General features: G+C 43.3%; 1 protein-coding gene across 3 annotated transcripts in view; it reads left to right on the top strand.

Moving 5' to 3' along the window:
- Positions 1-16,782, top strand: part of VCF1 (VCP nuclear cofactor family member 1) — a 58,125-nt gene extending 41,343 nt beyond the window's left edge. For all 3 annotated transcript variants that reach the window (XM_085617343.1, XM_085617342.1, XM_085617341.1), the window contains exon 3: positions 15,994-16,782. In XM_085617343.1, the coding sequence (XP_085473469.1) occupies positions 15,994-16,221 (228 nt within the window). In that variant the 3' untranslated portion in view covers positions 16,222-16,782. The remainder of the gene's footprint in view (positions 1-15,993) is intronic.
- The last annotated feature ends 2,158 nt before the right edge of the window (positions 16,783-18,940 follow it).

The following is an 18,940-nucleotide window of genomic DNA, read 5'->3' as shown; positions in this document are numbered from 1 at the left end:
CTTCAACTCAAACAAAAGCCAGATTTCGTAAAACGACCTTAAAGTACTCGTATTTTGTCTTTTGTAACTTTTGGCTAAAGAGTAAGGGTAGGACCATTGTCCTTGCTTCATCGTGTTTTACCCATGAGCCAGTCGTTAATGCTAGTTGTTGATTGCTTTTATTTTACATTTCTTTTGGGAATAGACCAAACCAGTTGATTAGTTGGGGAGTCAAAATCCATCTTTCTTTGATGCATATGGGTCTTTTAATTGGTTGCTGAGGTAGGCCTTTTTCCCATAGGCAGATATGACTGCAAATGAATGTGCATGTCTGTTAGAGTCCCTGCTTTTCAATCCCTGTTGGGGAACCGATCAGTAACTCTTGGTTATTCTAATTAGCGCCTCGGGAATTTTTCCCATTGCATTGCGCTATGAAGCTCTGACATCCGCACCTGCACTAGTGGGTTATTTGTTCAAGTCTTAGCAGCTGGACACTGACTTCTCACTAGTCTTTTTCACTACACAGACTTGAAGGTGGTCTTCTGTATGGTAGACAGACTTTAAATTTATTTTTGATTCTGTAACCATTATGTGATAGTACTAAAGTCATCAGTTACTTTTACTTTTTGACATAACAAAAAGATTCTTATGGTGCAATTGCAAGACTGCCATAAACCCAGCAAGGACATATTGTTTTACTTGTTAATTGAACAGAACTGCACAACTAAAAGGAAAGCTGTCGCCTGTAATCAGGCTTCTGAACGTGTAATGTATACTGAAGTACAAAAAATACATATTGTAAAATGCAGTTTAAATTAACACAAATGGTACGCCACGTGCTTTGTATCTCAAACTCAAGGAAGTTGAAGAATTGTGTTCATGGCTCCTAATGGCTGATTGTGTAGAATTATTATCTTTGAATGAAGGCTGTTGGTGCTACGGGGTTTATTTTTAATCCCTCCCATTGAAAATAAGGTATGTCCTTGACTACCAGTGCAGCAAAACGGTAAATCTCCAAAAGACCTATTTTTTCAAATGTTTTATGCAGTTACTTAAAGGGCATCATTTTATTCTCATTGTTAAAAAGGCAATTGCAGATATGCATTATCAAACCGTATGTGGGGTTAATACACACGTTTGTTAGTTCCTATAGCTTGCTAGCCAACCGGATCGCATTTCATATTGGGTTCAGTATCTTGTACCTTAGGTGTTTGGTCTTGTTGGCACAGTGTTCTGGGACTCTATGGTAATTTCACGTTCGTTCATTTGAGAAACCCGGGCACAGTATCTTGGACAGTCACTGGTTTGTAAGACTTAATTTGAATTGCAAAATAGCTCTTGGTCATTTTGATTGGCTCCTGGTGCCAGCAAAAGGACTGACAGACATCCGTGTGTTCAGCTACACACACCACTATTTAGATACCCAGCACAAGAATCGGTGTACACATTCAATATACAGCCTTTAGTTTGGTGGCATTGTTTATATTCGTCATGTGTTTGATGTTTGCTAAGCTACAGCTTTTGTCAAGTGAAGATCCAAATAAGTTCCCTATCGATGCTATCTATTATGTCTGTATAATATGCATATTTAACAATCAGTATGGCAACACTATTTGTGTACATGTGCTGTTGGCATTCATTATGTGCTGAAGGCTTAAAACCATGGATGAACTTGGTGCAAATTATTTGTACCAGATTATATATATAATTAAGAACAAACTATTACTGCCTGCATAGTGTAAAAAAATCATTAAACAATGCAAGTCCAGTGTGCCCAAAAACGCTAGCAGCATTGCTTGCCTGTCACAATCCCTGTTAAAGTTTTTAATATACGATTTTTCACTGTTCGAGTTCCCAAATAAGGATGATTCACCCCTGAATCCATACTTGGGTCCATTGAGTGAGTTTTCCTAAAGCTCTAGAACAGGGTTCTCCAGCGACTATCTCTTGAACGACTAGTAGCTCTCCAGCTGCATTTAAGTCACTTTCCTATGTGCAGCCCAGCTACTAAATTAGCAACTTTTGCTTGGTGAATACTAGAATTGTGAGTGTGTATTCCAGACCAAAAAAGAGTATATTCTTGGCTACGGTGCGCAAGGCACTGAGGTGATCACTGCTAGTCTTGCCTATGGTAGCCACTAATGTCATTTTGTCTGATGTGGTCAGCATTGCAACACTAATATTAGCAGCTATCGACGATTTGCATTGTAGAGAAGTAGATCTTAATACAGAAAATGTTGGAGACCCCTGCCCTAATCCGGTTGGCCCAGGATCTTCTTGCTTACCTCTGAGTGTGGACATCACAGTCTTTGTCTCTTCCGGCCACATGAACCTCAGTGTCACAGTTGAACTTCTCATGCAAAGCTAAAAGTAGAAATACATTTGAGAACAGACTTCTGTTCTAGAAGAGCAGAATTAATTCTCGGCTGTGCAGTGTCATCCAGCAGAGAGGACTGTAGCCTGTATGCCAAATTTCCTATCCTCCAGGCAGGTGATTGTCGAGGAGCCCCCCCTCCCTGCACGCACTGTGCCACATTAATAGACCCATGAGGAAAGTAACAATATCTCAACTGGTATAATTAAAAAGACAGTTAAACATGTATGTTGAAAACATTACACGAAAGGAAAACGGGAGTCTCGGAGTACGTATTTGAAATGTGCACTTGGCATCATATATTTAAGAACAAAATTAGAAGGTACAGTTGTAGCAGCACTGTAGGCAAAAAATTGCAAGAGCAACCCGAATTGGACTTGGTGCTAATTAGTGTTCGTGACATATAAATTGGCGACGCAAGGGACAATGTGCAATCAGCGTGAAACGGCGCAAAGTGAGAAGGTGAACAGCTATGTACAGTGAATATTGAGGTTCAAGACAATAATTTATAAGGTTTAGGATGAATAATGAAAGCAACTTCAGTTGAACCACAGAAGGTAATGCGCCATCAGTTGCGCTGAGAAGTCGACGACGTTTCGATCCTATTACTCAGGATCATCTTATCATTATCATTATCATTATGTGTTCTTATATAGCGCTCAACTCACCCTTGGGCATCTTGGCGCTTGCATTGGGAACCCGTCCTGGTTTTTCCCTGTGAGATAACCCGTACTGGGCATCCCCAAGGTGAAAGCCAGGCATCCCGCCGCGGGGGGGCCGTTGTGGAGATTAAGCTTCAGGACCGGGTTGCAGATTGAGTGGTGCTGTACAAAAAGGGAATGGAGAGGGTCAGGGGGAAGGTAAACGGTGGGAGCGCATAGCAGTGGAGGCTACCAGGGGGAGAATAAGCCGCGCCGGAAGCGTGATCTAAAACAACTGCGATACCGGGTGGTGGAAAAAGGCGATTTATGGCGCGGGAGTGAGCGCTAAGTGGTAGCGAGGTGTCTTATCTACACATTCACAGATGCACCGTTTGAGTGAAGATGCTGAAATCCAGTGGGCTATGCTAAAACCCCATCATAAATTGCGCGTGCATGCGGTAGAATGAATCGGCTAATACGGAAGGTATCCATACTAAAGGTAGCGCGGTGTCTATTTAGTCTGAGATGCAACATAGCAACATTGGTGTGAAGATCCTATGAGCAGGTGGGCTGTGGTTAAGGACGTATGGTGAATTACACGTGCAGGTAGTCCATTGGACTAATATATCATAATTGGGGTGAGCGTGCAATAGCTAAGGGATGGTGTGTGCTAGGTAACTAGCGGTCTACCTGGAAAAGACCCAGGGCTGTGTTCAAGGATGGAGGGAATCTAATATTTCAAGTTCAGTGACTGTCTCCTGCGAGAAACGGAGATCCTGAGGAAAAGGTAGATAGCGTGAAAGAATTGCATCAACTGATGGGGCGTGCAGTGAATCACAGGAGGAGCGTATAATACCTGTGTATCAAACACGTGGTGAGGACGTGTCGGAGCGGTTGCCGTGCCAAGAGGATTGCATCGGCGGCTTATTGTTGAATCATTCGTACAGCTCCTTTGTGTACCCCGTAGTCGGTACCGATGGAGGAGGTCTGGGGAGAGAGGAAAGGGGTGGGTAAATTACGAGTAAGGTGCAGAGACGGGGGCTCGGCCTTGTGAGTAATGGCGCTTACCTTGGACAGTGGAGTGAATCCAGCGGCGGGGGAACGCTGCAATTAGTGTAAGATCGCCACGTTTGTGTGCGGTCCCGAGGGAGATTGAAATGCGAGAGCTCTGTAAATGGTGATCGTAGTGTGGGTGTGTGATAAGTGACGCTGCACGGCAAGGGGCGGGGATGAGGAAAGGGAAAGGAGGAAAGGCGAGAACCGATTGACATGGAAGAAATGCGAGCATTCACATATGGATAAAGTTGTACATTGATGACCTGAATGAAACAACGAGGAGATGCATGACCTTAATCGACAGTGAGAATCACAATTTGCAAAATAGAACTGTGGTGGTCACGCGCAATGATAGCATAAAAGCAGGAACAAGGAGATGCATAAATGTGAGCAATCGATGCATGCTTAGTGTGAATGGTTAGTGAACATTCCGGCAATAACTCTAGTGGAGGAACCCTACTGCATTCTAGAATACAGGTTTTGGCAGTATCAGTGTTTTAAAAAGGTGTTCTATAGTGATGGGGCAAGTAAGGAATGAAGAATTGGTATGGAAAGACAATGTCCGGTGATCAATGTATAATGGTACTATTCCATTCATCAATTGTGTTCAAGCCTGCATTCACTGAGTTACAAATGGTGATCCATTTGCACTCACACTTGTTTTAGGAGGGATTTGATGTCACCGCCTCTGATGGGTAGTGTAGGTTGGTCTATCACCTGCCAGGTGATGTCAGTCTCGCAGTGATTTTTCTCAGTGTAGTGGGAGACCAATGGTGCAGTAAGAACTTTGCAGTGAATCCCCCTGCGACGTTGAATTATCATCCATTTTACCATTTGGTTGGTCTGACCGATGTAAATGAGGTCACAGGGACATCGGATGGCGTAGATGACATTTTGTGACCTGCAGTTCGTGAGGTTATTGAGTTTGTACGATTTGTTGTTGATTTTGAAATCTTTGGTGTTTAATGTGAGTTCACATACAGCACAGGATTGGCATTTGCAGTGTCCAATAGCGGGGGGTAGACCCCAGGCGGCAGTGATGGTGTTCTTGCCTGTGATGGCATGTACTAGATGTGTGGCTAAATCTTTGCCACGTTGGTATGAAAAAAGTGGGGGGTTCCTTGAAAGTTTCAAAGGCTCGTAGCATTTGCCAGTTGCGTTTAATGATCTTGCTAACTTTGTTGCTGCACGGGCTGAATTTGGAGACCAAAGGTATCCTGGTCATGGTTTTCTTGGGTTGTGGGGTGAGAAGATGTTCACGGTGGCAGTACCAGGTTCTCTTGCGGGCTCTTGTGAGTAGACGTTTAGGATATCCCCTGTCAAGGAGTATTTGGATGAGGATGTCTGATTCCCGGAAGTTATCTTTCCGCCATTTGCAGTTTCTCCGAATGCGCAGGAATTGGCCAAAGGGGAGGCCATCCTGGAGACTTCGTGGGTGGTAACTAGAGTATTGAAGCAGGGGGTTTCTTTCAGTAGGTTTACGATAAAGACAAGTACCAATTTCTGTCGTCTTCTGCATGTATAATGACATCTAGGAATGGGAGGTCATTAGGCTTAGAGTCGCAGGTGAATTTGAGGTGGGTCTGGGACCGATTGAGCCATTCAATGAAGGGGTCGAGAGTCTGAGTGGTACCTTTCCATAGCAGAAGAATATCATCGATATAGCGTCGCCAGAGGGAGATGTGACTGAGAAAGGGATTTTTGACGGTGATTATGCGAGTCATCTCGAGGTGGTGGAAGTAGAGAATACCAAAGTTCGGCGCCAAACAAGCTCCCATGGAGACACCTTTGACTTGTAGGTAGAAGGTATTGCGGTATAGAAAATAGTTATTTTCTAAGGCAATGTGTAATAAATCCATGATGAATTCAGTCGAAATCAATGTGGGTCTTGGCCTAGTCTCCAATAATGTCTCAATAACTTTCAGTCCTTCATTGTGCGGGATGTTGGTGTAAAGTGAGTCGATGTCCAATCCGACCATGAGATCGGTGTTAATGTCAAAGTGTCTCTCTTCAATAGTGAGGATAAGATCCATGGTGTCTCTGATGAATGTATCCGTGGATGGGATGAATTCTATTATGATGGCATCAATGTATATACCCAAGGGTTCAAGAATGGAACCACAGCCTGAGACGATGGGCTGACCCGGAGGGTTGGTGCTGTCTTTGTGGATCTTGGGAAGTACATATAGCACAGGTGTGCGTGGATGTTGGTTGTTTTGGAAGTTGAATTCTTTTTGGGATATGATATTGTGAGATCTAGCTCGTCCAGTGATCTGTTGTATTTTGGTTATGAGATCTGGAAGGGGGTCTTTAGTGAGAGGGCGGTAATGGTTGGTGTTAAATAGTTGTCGTTTTACTTCTTGGTCGTACTTTGTAGTAATGGACTCCAGACTGGTTGAGGTATTTCATGAAGATTTATTGTAAGTTGTTAAGTAGCCTGGAACCAGCCCCACCAGGAGCAGCCAGCAGGCAGCTCAGCCCCATCATAACTGTGGCTTATCTTCAACCACCACCCAACATTCCGTAGTGCATCACAGTGCAGAGGCATTCCACTAGAAGTTCATAAAGTGGGTAAAGGCATACATAGAAATATACAATAGGCAAAATACAACATACTTGTCTGTGTTCATGACTACGATCCCACCGCCTTCATCTGCTGGCTTGATAATGAGTTCGGATTTGTTCTTGAAAGTGATCAGGGCTTGTTTCTCAGATAAGGGTAAGTTGTAGGGGACATATTCAAATTGAGCTTGGAGGTCTGTGATTTCACTTAAAACGGAGCGTTCGAAGGCAAGTATTTCTGGAGGCAAGGCAGATGAGGGGGGATTGAAAGTGGGAGGTGGGTGGAACCATGGTCCAGGGGGTTGACCGGAGGATGGTTTGTCCGAGAAAAATAGTTTAAGCCGTATTCATCGGAAGAACAGTAGGAGATTGGACTGAAGGTCTAGGAAGTTGGTCTGTTCCGTAGGTACGAAAGTGAGGCCTTTGCTGAGAAGTTGGGTCTCGTCATGTGATAGGATGTGGTCTGATAGGTTGAATATGGGTATTGATTGTGGGCCCAAGGTCGAAGGGGAGGCGGAGGCTGTGGGGGCGATGGTGGCTGTAAGGCTCGTTACTGTTGTGGACCCCATTGGTAGAACCTGTTTCGGGTTTGTCTTTCTCCTGAGAATTGAGGTTGGTATTGGCGGTTGTTCCGAGGTCGAGTTTGCGGTTGGCCGCGTCCGCGGCCTTGTCTTAAAAAACCTTGTGGGAGTAGAGGTGGCGGTCTGTTGGACGCTCTGGATGTGCTTGGTCCTTCACCCGGGTCAGAATCCTCAATTGAGATGTTGGATGAGTCGGAAAAGGTAATTTGTTGGTTGTTGCGGTATCTGCCCCAGTAACGGGTCCTTGGGGGGATGTATTGAGTGTTGTAGAATTCGTCGCATAGATAGGGATATGTTTTGTCTACGTTATAGAATTTGATGTCTTTCTGGATTTTGGTTATTTTCTTGTTAATCTCAAAAGTGTTGAAGGTGGCAATGGTTGTGTTAATCTTTTCCAGGAGATTTTTGGCATCTGTGAAGGCGGTGTCTGCCAGGATAAGTCTCTCTAGTTCTGCTATCTCTTCCAGTTCTTTGAGGCTGTGTTCAATTGCTGTGTCAATTCCAAGGACCATCCAGTGGCGTGAACAAGTTGTGGCTAAATGACTGAAGCCGGTGCAAAACTTTGGGTCTTGAGTGAATATGACTGGGGTATTTCTGATTTGTAGGCCCAGTGGGATAACACCTGATTTAAGGTATTCTGTGAGCATTCAGGCATGGAGTTCGGTTTTGATTTGTTTGTTTTTTCTTTAGTTTTTCAAGTCTATCTAATAAAACACGGCAGGGAGTGGGAGTAGTGGTAGTGGTGGTTGGAGGACCGGAGAGAAGAGAAGGGACTCCGATTATGCGTTGAATTTAATCCTCTGTGTAGGAAAGAGTCTCCCTAGACATTCTTAATGTCCGATAAATAACAGAAAGATACAAGGCCAAATAAATTGGTCTGAAAGTAAGGACCACAGAGAGACCTACTCTCGCAGCTATGCAGCTGCTCACAATCTTGTAATAAGCAACAGGAGTATGACCCATAAACCATGTTGAGATTTGGGTAGGTACGTGAGAAAAGTAACAATATCTCAACTGGTATCATTAAAAAGACAGTTAAACATGTATGTTGAAAACATTACACAAAAGAAAAACGGGAGACTCTGAGTACTTATTTGAAATGTGCACTTGGCATCATACATTTAAGAACAAAATTAGAAGGTTCAGTTGTAGCAGCACTGTAGGCAAAAAATTGCATGAGCAACACAAATTGGACAATTCGGGTTGCTCTTGCATACATACATGTTTAAATGTCTTTTTAATGATACCAGTTGCGATATTGTTACTGAAAGTTATAGAGACATTATTGGTGACTAGGCCAAGACCCACATTGATTCCGACTGAATTCATCATGGATTTACTACACATTGCTTTAGAAAATAACTATTTTCTATACCACGATACCTTCTACCTACAAGGCAAAGGTGTCTCCATGGGAGCTTGTTTCGCCCCGAACTTTGCTATTCTCTACGTCCACCATCTTGAGATGACTCTCATACTCTCCATCAAAAAATCCCTTTCTCAGTCACATCTCCCTCTGGCGACGCTATATCGATGATATTCTTCTGCTATGAAAAGGCACCACTCAGACTCTCTACCCCCTCATTGAATGGCTCAATCAGTCCCAAACCCACCTCAAATTCACCTGCGACTCTAAGCCTAATGACCTCCCATTCCTAGATGTCATTATACATGCAGAAGACGACAAAATCTGTACTTGTCTTTAACGTAAACCTACTGAAAGAAACACCCTTCTTCAATACTCTAGTTACCACCCACGAAGTCTCCGAGATGGCCTCCCCTTTGGCCAATTCCTGCGCATTCGGAGAAATTGCAAATGGCGGAAAGATTACTTCCGGGAATCAGACATCCTCATCCAAAAACTCCTTGACAGGGGATATCCAAAACGTCTAGTCACAAGAGCCCGCACGAGAGCCTGGTACTGCCACCATGAACATCTTCTCACCCCACAACCCAAGAAAACCATGACCAGGATACCTTTTGTCTCCAAATTCAGCCCGTGCAGCAACAAAGTTAGCAAGATCATCAAACGCAACTGGCCAATGCTACGAGCCTTTGAAACTTTCAAGGAACCCCCACTTTTTTCATACCAACGTGGCAAAATTGTAGCCACACATCTAGTACATGCCATCACATGGCCCACAAACACCACAGGCAAGAACACCATCACTGCCGCCTGGGGTTTACCCCCTGCCATTGGAAACTACAAATGCCTCACATTAAACACCAAAGATTTCAAAATCCACAACAAATCGTACAAACTCAATACCCTCACGAACTGCAGGTCACAAAATGTAATCTACGCCATCCGATGGCCCTGTGACCTCATTTACATCGGTCAGACCACCCAAATGGTAAAACGGAGAATAATTGAACATCGCAGCAGGATTCACTGCAAAGTTCTTACTGCACCTTTGGTCTCCCACTACATTGAGAAAAATCACTGCGAGACTGACATCACCTGGCAGGTGATAGACCAACCTACACTACCCATCAGAGGCGATGACATCAAAGCCCTCCTCAACAAGTGTCAGTGCAAATAGCTCACCATTTGTAACTCAGTGAACGCAGGCTTGAACTCAATTGATGAATGGAATAGTACCATCTTACTTTGATCACCGGACATTATGTCCTTCCATAACAATTCTTCATTCCTTACTTGCCCCATCACTATAGAACACCTTTTTACAACACTGATGCTGCCAAAACCTGTATTCTAGAAGGCAGTAGCATTCCTCCACTAGAGTTATTGCCGGAATGTTCACTAACCATTCACACTAAGCATGCATCGATTGCTCACATTTATGCATCTCCTTGTTCCTGCATTTATGCTTTCATTGCGCGTGACCACCACAGTTCTATTTTGCAAATTGTGATTCTCACTGTCAATGTCATGCATCTCCTCGTTGTTTCATACGTCATCAATGTACAACTTTATCCATATGTGAATGCTTGCATTTCTTCCATGTCAATCGGATCTCGCATTACATCCTTTCCCTTTCCTCATCCCCACCCCTTGCCGTGCAGTGTCACTTATCACACACCCACACTACGATCATCTGACTCCGTGACGTAGCTCTACCAGGATGCTCTGTCTCCATTTACAGAGCTCTCGCATTTCAATCTCCCTCGGGACCGCACACGAATGTGGCGATCTTACGCTGATTGAAGCGTTCCCCCGCCGCTGGATTCACTCCACTGTCCAAAGTAAGCGCCATTACTCAAAAGGCCGAGCCCCCGTCTCTGCACCTTACTCGTAATTTACCCACCCTTTCCTCTCTCCCCAGACCTCCTCCATCGGTACCGACTCCGTGGTACACAGAGGAGCCGTACGAATGATTCTACCATAAGCCACTGATACAATCCTCTTGGCACGGCAACCGCTCCGACACGTCCTCACCACGTCTTTGATACACAGGTATTATACGCTCCTCCCGAGATTCACTGCAAGCTCCATCAGTCGATGCAATTCTTTCACGCTATCTACCTTTTCCTCAGGATCTCCATTTCTTGCAGGAGACAGTCACTGAACTTGAAGTATTCGATTCCCTCCATCCTTGGACACAGCCCTGGGTCTTTTCCAGGTAGACCGCTAGTTACCTAGCACACACCACCCCTTAGCCCTTGCACGCTCATCACAATTATGATATATTAGTCCAATGGACTACCTGCACACGTAATTCACCATACGTCCTTAACCACAGCCCACCTGCTCATAGCATCTTCACACCAATGTTGCTATGTTGCATCTCAGACTAAATAGACACCGCGCTACCTTTTAGTATGGATACCTTCCTTATTAGCCGATTCATTCTACCACATGCACGCGCAATTTATGATGGGGTTTTAGCATAGCCCACTGGATTTCAGCATCTTCACTCAAACTGTGCATCTGTGAATGTGTAGATAGACACCTCGCTACCACTTAGCGCTCAATGCCGTGCCATAAATCACCGTTTTCCACCACCTCATATCGCGGTTGTTTTATATCACGCTTCCAGCGCGGCTTATTCTCCCCCCGGTAGCCTCCACTGCTATGCGCTGCCACCGTTTATCTTCCCCTCCCCCCTGACCCTTTCCATTGCCTTTTTGTACAGCACCGCTCAATCTGCAACCCGGTCCTGAAGATGTTCCTGAGTAATAGGATCGAAACGTCGTTGACTTCTCAGCGCAACTGATGGCGCATTACCTTCTGTGGTTCAACTGAAATTGCTTTCATTATTCATCCTAAACCTTATAAATTATTGTCTTGAACCGCAATATTCACTGTACATAGCTGTTCACCTTCCCACTTTGCGCCATTTCACGCTGATTGCACATTGTCACTTGCGTCGCCAATTTATGTGTCACGAACACTAATTAGCACCAAGTCCAATTCGGGTTGCTCTTGCAATTTTTTGCCTACAGTGCTGCTACAACTGTACCTTCTAATTTTGTTCTTCAATATATGATGCCAAGTGCACATTGCAAATATGTACTCAGTCTCCCATTTTCCTTTTGTATAATGTTTTCAACATTCATGTTTAACTGTCTTTTTAATGATACCAGTTGAGATATTGTTACTTTTCTCACGTACCTACCCAAATCTCAACGTGTTTATGGTTCATACTCCTGTTGCTTATTACAACATTAATAGACCCAAACAGTGTCTGTTTACTTGTTCCACTTCAACGTAGTGTTATAATCCCATCCCTGTTAATTTGTTTTCACTCTTGTAATCTGTTCGATCAGATTTGGGGACTTGTCTGAACTAACCTCTTGAGCTCCGTTCCTGCGACTTCGCAGCCTCCTGTGGTAGTTCATTATCGGGACACTCCAACTCAGTCAGTCCTATCCCTTTTAGTGTTCCAGTGCACAAGCATACCCATTACAGGATTGCACGACTGAAATAAAGACCTATGAAAAAAGGTCTTTGTCCACATTGAAAATAGTAATACATTGTCACTTTATTCTGAGCATTGATGGGAAAGGTTTTAAAACATTTTATTTTCTAGCCAAGGTATGCCCTGATAAGCCATATTATAGGAACTGATAAACAAGTCTGGAACCAGTTTAAGGCTTAAAAATAATGCTGTCTTCTAGTTCGTTCTGGAGACTGCTCTTCCTAATTCCAGCCATCTAAAATTGAGCTATTAAGATTTTTGTGTATCCTCTTATCGTGAATGTAATCGCTGCCCCCAATGAGTGGGAGTGCGAGTTTGACCCAAGCTCAGAACAGGACTGTGACATAATACCCATCAAGCAGCTCCGCGGCAGTGCTTTCAATGTGAACATGAGGAAATGGATATATAGGTTTTAAAACATCATTCCTCTTAATTGCAGAGAACTGCCTTTCCTCCTGGAGAGGCCAGAGTGGGCCTGGAAATAGATTAGCTGTCCTGCAATGTGGCAGACATGGCAGCCAAGGGCCTTGCCTCTGCATTTGCTGAACGGTGACCGGTTTTTTTGTAATAGAGTGGATATGGCTATCGTAAGGCAATTGTGCTGCCACAGTTAGACCTGGCGTGGTAACACATTGTAATTCAAGGGTCTTGCTATATTTGCCAGCCGCCCCAGGTCGGCGTCAGATTGAAAATTGAGATTGCAGATTCCCTCCCATCCCCCTAAAGCCCCTCCCCTGTCATACCTCATAAGTGATGATTAGTTGAAAAATTTAAGGAACTGATTTCATACCATGAGGCCCGCACCATAGTACTACCTGTGACTGCAGACCATATTTGTGTTATATGCTTTCCCTACTACGATTGACAGATAAAGAGCCAACTCGTCAGTACATCCTACCAAGCCTTTCAATTGTTTTGCATATCCTAGCCTCGGATTCTCTGTGATTGAGCAATGACATTTACTGCAGACTTTCTAGGCTCACGTTGACATGGGCCAACTCTTTGCGATCTTCTCCAGAGGAGGGAAAGCTATAGTGATTGGAGTAGTCATCAAGGAAACATTCTCACACTTTTAGACCAACCCCCCAGATGTTTTGGTGGTGGTTCCAGATCACCCTGTGGCATCATATACAAGCAGAAAAGCAGTCTTGGACCAGGGCGAGAATAATACCTGCAAATGTTGTCCCCCCCCCCCCCCCCCCCCCTGTTGGGAATGGGGAGCCTGATTTTGTCTAGGGAGTTGTAAACAGCAGAACTGTTTGAGCCCACCATCATACAGCAGGGCTCGCCCTCCGTCACTGTCCCTGTCATGCTGTTCATGCAGTGAGTCCAGAAACTATGCCCATATAGACTGGAATATTTCCAACGAGCCCTGCAATTTGTAAATCAGTCTCTCCTAAGATGCAGCCGTGTACATTTCTGTGTATGGGGAGTTGAGGTGATTGATTACCAGTCTCTTAATATGCAAAGTTTGACAGCTGTCATGGCCGTGACTAGTAGACCACGTTTGTGGTTTGTTAACGTGGCGGAATCTATTGTATCATGTAATGGAACCATTTGTTTCATCATGGGTTTGATCGGATCCAATGTAGCACTTGGAGATAGAGATTAGTGATCATACCTGACTTATGTCTGTCCAGTCAAAGAGGACATGGGTCGAATCACAACCAGCCTGGTTGCCTGTCCCACATTTTGAATGGTGCAACAGGCCTGCTGTTGATAGTGTTTGGGGCGTCCAGTACCTGTCCTGTATTGACACGAAAAGACAGAACTTCCTCCTGGCCTCTCTGACAAGATCTATCGCAGATAAAGGGATCAAAGGCCATTATGGTGAAAGATTAGCAGGTAGAGGTAGGAGCCCTAGTGGATTCCACAGTTTATAGGGGTCAGTGATTTGAGGACTATCACAATTGTTTTTTTTTCCTAGACGGAGGTGTTCTGAAGAGCTTCTGTGCTGCATATTCCCCTTGTGCCATTAGTCATATATACAGGATTTATCCCCTTGTTGCATAGATTGCTGGTTCTCTAGGTATGGAATGTGTCAATATGCCTTATTAATCCGTCCAAATTCGGGCCACAATTGCCGTATGGTGAACGAAGGTAGAGGAGTAAAAGTCCTCTGATGATGTGGCATTGCCTTGGGACTCAGGTCGCCGTGGTTCACTGGAAGTATGTGAAGAAGACCTGCCCCAACCCCTTATGTTACAGAGGTTCTTAGTTTAATGAGATAGAGTTTACAGCAATATCCTGGTGGCGACGAATGTGAGGCTAGTTTCATATACAATGGAGTGGGACAAAGTGGAGGTGAGGAGGAGGAAGTGAGGGGACCCCCAGCCTCTTATTCCTGTGTGGCCCTTATTTATGTCCCCTCCTCAGTATAGTTTCATGAGCGGGACGAAGGTAGCTGAATGCTGGAGAGTAGTCTAGGATGGTGGCGGCTACCAAGAAGGGGATAAATGGAGGTGAAGGAATTTGGTGCTCCGTACACGGTGGCACCCTGCAGAGAAAGAGATAATAATGGATGTCTACTCCCCTGCAGCTTACCAAGTACCTTTCTTGGTTTGCAGGTGCTCGCCATGTTAATCTATCAGCAACGGCCTGCGTTGTTGCTCTAAAGCATGGGGATAGGATAGGATAGGATGGGACACGGCGTGGCATTGCTTTCACTTGGGTTTCCTCACCCATTGCTATTCTCTCACAAATCTGGGGCATTCACAGCTCTCAGTGGTGGTGATCAGCCCCATTTCCCCCACGACTGGCAGGGGAAAGTTTCCCTACTCAGGACAACTCAAACTATGTGCCCTCTCCGTCAGTTTTTATTTTTTTAAGAGCACTGCAATATCTCCAAACAAACTAACTGTACTGACAACCGCAAAATTATGTCATGCGGTCTAAACCCAGGTGGAATAAGCAAATATGTAAGTCGACTAAAGTTAAGGTATACTAGCAATCTTTTGGTCCAGAGTTTCGACGCAGGCCATATTGCATCACATAAACATTGATTTACTTTTTCAATCCAGTCATATGTTACGAATCTAGCTTGAACTTCTGCTTCTATGAAACATTGTTCACTGTTCGAATTGCTTATAAAAACAATTGCTGCAGTATCAAGTTGTTCTGAGATAAACATCAAACAATGTGCATGTTAACGAAACTAAATGCAATATATGTTGCAAATACATGTACACCTGAATGTATTTATGAAATGCAATGGAGGATAGGTAAGCAGGAAAACTGTGAAGCCAACAGTGAATACAAGTAAACCAGGTTTGGCAACAGTTAAACTTATGCAGGAAGACCTATAGAGCTGTTCAGTGTCCTCGTGGTTTACCAACTCTGTTTCCAGCTGAAATAAATGTTGCATCCACTTTATTAATGAGACATTGTGATTTCAAGATGGATCGAACCCCTATATCATTTACGTTTTGATATCATTTTGCCAGGTTGATCTCTGCCCCATTTGACTAATTTGTTTTTAACATTTTCTCCAACTGTATTGAACGCGGAAGACAAGTCTGTGTATTACACTTTTACAGTACACTTAAGCTCCGCATTCTATGACGTTAACATTATAGCTGCACGTTGTCTATTGTGAAACCAGAATTTCATAATCAAGTTTGCTTTAAAGGGAAGTGAGTAGTTTAATTTTCATTCATTCATTCATTCTTGTCAAAAAGGACATGTGGTCGTATTTTTGTAAATATTTTGTCCTCGCAGCCCCAGTTCAAAGAAAATGCATTCTCTTCCATTACAGGCAGTACTTTTCTATAGTTTGTGCACAGTCCAACTATAGTCTAAGTTGATTATGCCCTTTTGCTGTGTTAAAATACGTTTTTGCATGCTACAAGTTAGAGCTCTACTGATAAGTTTGTGTAATTTTGCTTGTGATCGCTTTGTTCCTATCCCTTCCCTTTTAGTCCCCTGCAAGTGATAGCAGTCCTAGCAGCATCAACAGCCCAGACACAGCAAGTGGTCCAGAAACCAGCTTTAACCAGAGCCAAGCAGGATGCAGCCCCAGCACACCCCAGTCTGTCTCTTTCCACGAGCCATCAGCACTAGGCCAAGGACCTTACTTCCACATCAACCAGATCTTGAAGGAAGCCCACTTCTGCAGCCTGCAGCATCGTGGCAGTCCTTCTACTTGAGGAGCCAGAAGTTCTTTGCCTTCTATGAAGGGACAGCACTGTGTTGATATGACCTTTCAACGTAAAATGTTAAAATTGCACAATCTCTGCCTGTTGGCTTTCAATCAACATTTTAAAAACAGGGTTAACAGGCAGTTTAACTGCACTATTTCTTTTTCAGATGGGCTTGAAGGAAATCTTTTATAACCATTGTTTTGGGGTGCAGGTAATAAAGGCGGCTCATGTGCCTCGTGTCCAGTGAACATTTGAAGAATTAGATTGTGTATTTTAGAATGTTTGATTCCGGCTAAAACAGTCTATAAATTTAGCCGTTTAAGCGCTTATTTTAAAATGCAACTTCTCTGAAAATTTGTTTCTTAAAGTAGACCATTTTGGGAGTGGGACCTGTTTAAATAAATTCACTGTCTGCAAAGGTTTAGACGTTGATAGGATTTATTCAGAAGCAAGAAGCCCCTTTGTAAATGGTGCTTAACTCACAGTTTTCAAAATAGACCATAAAGACCTGCCTGTTTTTTTTTTTTTAATTATTATTATTATAATAAAGCAGCTGTGCTATACTGACTCCTAAATGAAAGACGTTACATTAAAGTTCTGATAAGCTTCAAAAAGCCAGTGAACGTGACTCCTAAATTGTGATATCACTAATTAAACCACTGGTTGCATGATTGATGTCTAGAATATACAGGGCACCGCCAACAACCTCTTTAAACTCAAATGTGAACTGACTTCTTCAAACACATTGTAGGAACGATTGCACTATTAAGTAGTACTCTGCTACTGTTCCACATATTTCATCCCTGATGTGATCAGCAGTAGATGATTAGAAGCGGAGATAAAATAAGGAAAGTGCGGCTTTCCCATTAGGATTTTTTTTTCTCTTCTCAATTCAACCATCAAGTTTTTGCTAAGAATAAATAAAGGAACGGCTTAACATGGATACAGTTAAACAATTTGATGGAAAGGTAAAAAAAAAGTTTCTTAGCCAGATAAAGGGGTGGGGGGGGGGGGGAGAAGGAGATAACACTGAGCACAAATGGCCAAACAAGCATCTTAGGAAGGAGAATCAACTAGATTATAGAAAAGAGGAGACTCCACGCGTCTAAACACTTTTTCGGCGAGAAGCACGCTACTCCGAAACCCATAAAGGATTAGTGGTGAATTAGTATAGTGAAATATGAAATTAATTTGAGTGGTGGACATGTTAGTCTGTTACTTGGATTAAACAGGATAGTGGAGGGATAGAAGGGAAGGATTTAGATTGGGGGGGGGGGGGGGGGGGGGAAGGTCCCAGTGTGGTTTGTACATCTCTTCTGTTGGTTCATGATTGACCTTTTTCACCAATCTTTGAGTCATTACAGGATCTGCAGCTAGACTGGAAACCAGTTGTTTCATTTATAGAGGTCCAGCTGGACAGTCTCTGCAATGATTCCCTCGGACCATAGCACATTTGATGGTGAAGAAAGTTATATACATACTTTTTCTGTAGAACAGCTTTAACACTAGTATTATTGGCTATAATAAAATTTCTTTGGAGATTGTATGGACAATTTGAAAGGGTGACTGAGTAGGGAGCTACTCCAGTGTCAATTTAGATTTTGTGTCAGGGGGAGCAGGGAGGCAGAGTCTCATAACTTACATTTTAAAATGATATCTGATCTCAAAGTGTGTGTGCTCTTAAAGTATAATTAAGTAATGACAATATGAAGGGTCTAAGGTTATATAGTTAGTTTGTGGGGCATAGAGACTGTGTTAAAGGTTTGGTTATTATGTATAGGGTTATAGTTAGGTGTTAAGAGTTATGCACATAGTGTGAAGGGCTGCTGATATAGGGTTTAGGGCTTGGAACAGTGTTAAAAGGGTTACGGATATAGGGTTGGGTAAAATTGGGTTAACGATATGGGGTTCGGGCTTTGGGGTATATGGTTAGTGGATAGGTTTAAGGTAAACAGGTTAAGAGTGTGTATGTTCCATGTAAAGCATGAAGGTCTAGGCACACCAATTTAAAATTGAATATTTCAATTTGCAATTAGTATAATTTACAATGAGCTGTTGCTATATGGTTGAACTTGTTATACTTGAAAACTAGTCTTACAGCCATGTTTTGAACGAGGTGAAGTTTAGTAATTCATTTTTTGGCAGCCCTGTGTAACAAGCATTTGCGTAGTCTAATCTGAACAGAATAGCTGTGTCTATCACTAATGCTTTCCACTGTTGTGTGGAATATAGGAAAGAACTTTGCTTAAAATTTCCAGCTGTGTTTAAAAAAAAAAAAAAAAAAAAAGAAATCAAATGACTGCATTGGCTTGCTGCTCAAAATGGAGAGCCTTATCAAAACAGAGTCCCAGGTTCTTTACTAGGCTCTCCGGGTCATATGAAATGGCAGGAACATAGTGGCAGGAGTAATGAAAGGTGGCAATAGTAGGTTAGTTAGTCAGTCAAAAGTTGGAAGAGAATAGAAAATGCACACATTGGATTTGTGAAGCGCTGTCCAAGGGATATAGATCAGTAAAAGAAATTGGGCCGCTCTGCTAGCGGAACTTCAGAATAATTCTTGTCGGCACAGTTGCATCTCGCATATCGGTCTAGTTGATCTAGACCACAGCAGTCTTTATACTAGTGTGTAAATCCGAAAGAATGCTTCAGCTGTTCTTTGAGGAGAAAGAGCGGCGTCTCAGTCGCACCTGCTGATTAGAGAGAGAACCTGACAAAAATTACCAAT

Source organism: Triturus cristatus, chromosome 7 (genome assembly GCF_964204655.1).
Source record: "Triturus cristatus chromosome 7, aTriCri1.1, whole genome shotgun sequence".
In the NCBI taxonomy this organism is placed as follows: Eukaryota; Metazoa; Chordata; class Amphibia; order Caudata; family Salamandridae; genus Triturus; species Triturus cristatus.
The sequence above is the reverse complement of the archived record's forward strand: the minus strand, read 5'-3'. Positions and strand labels throughout refer to the sequence as shown.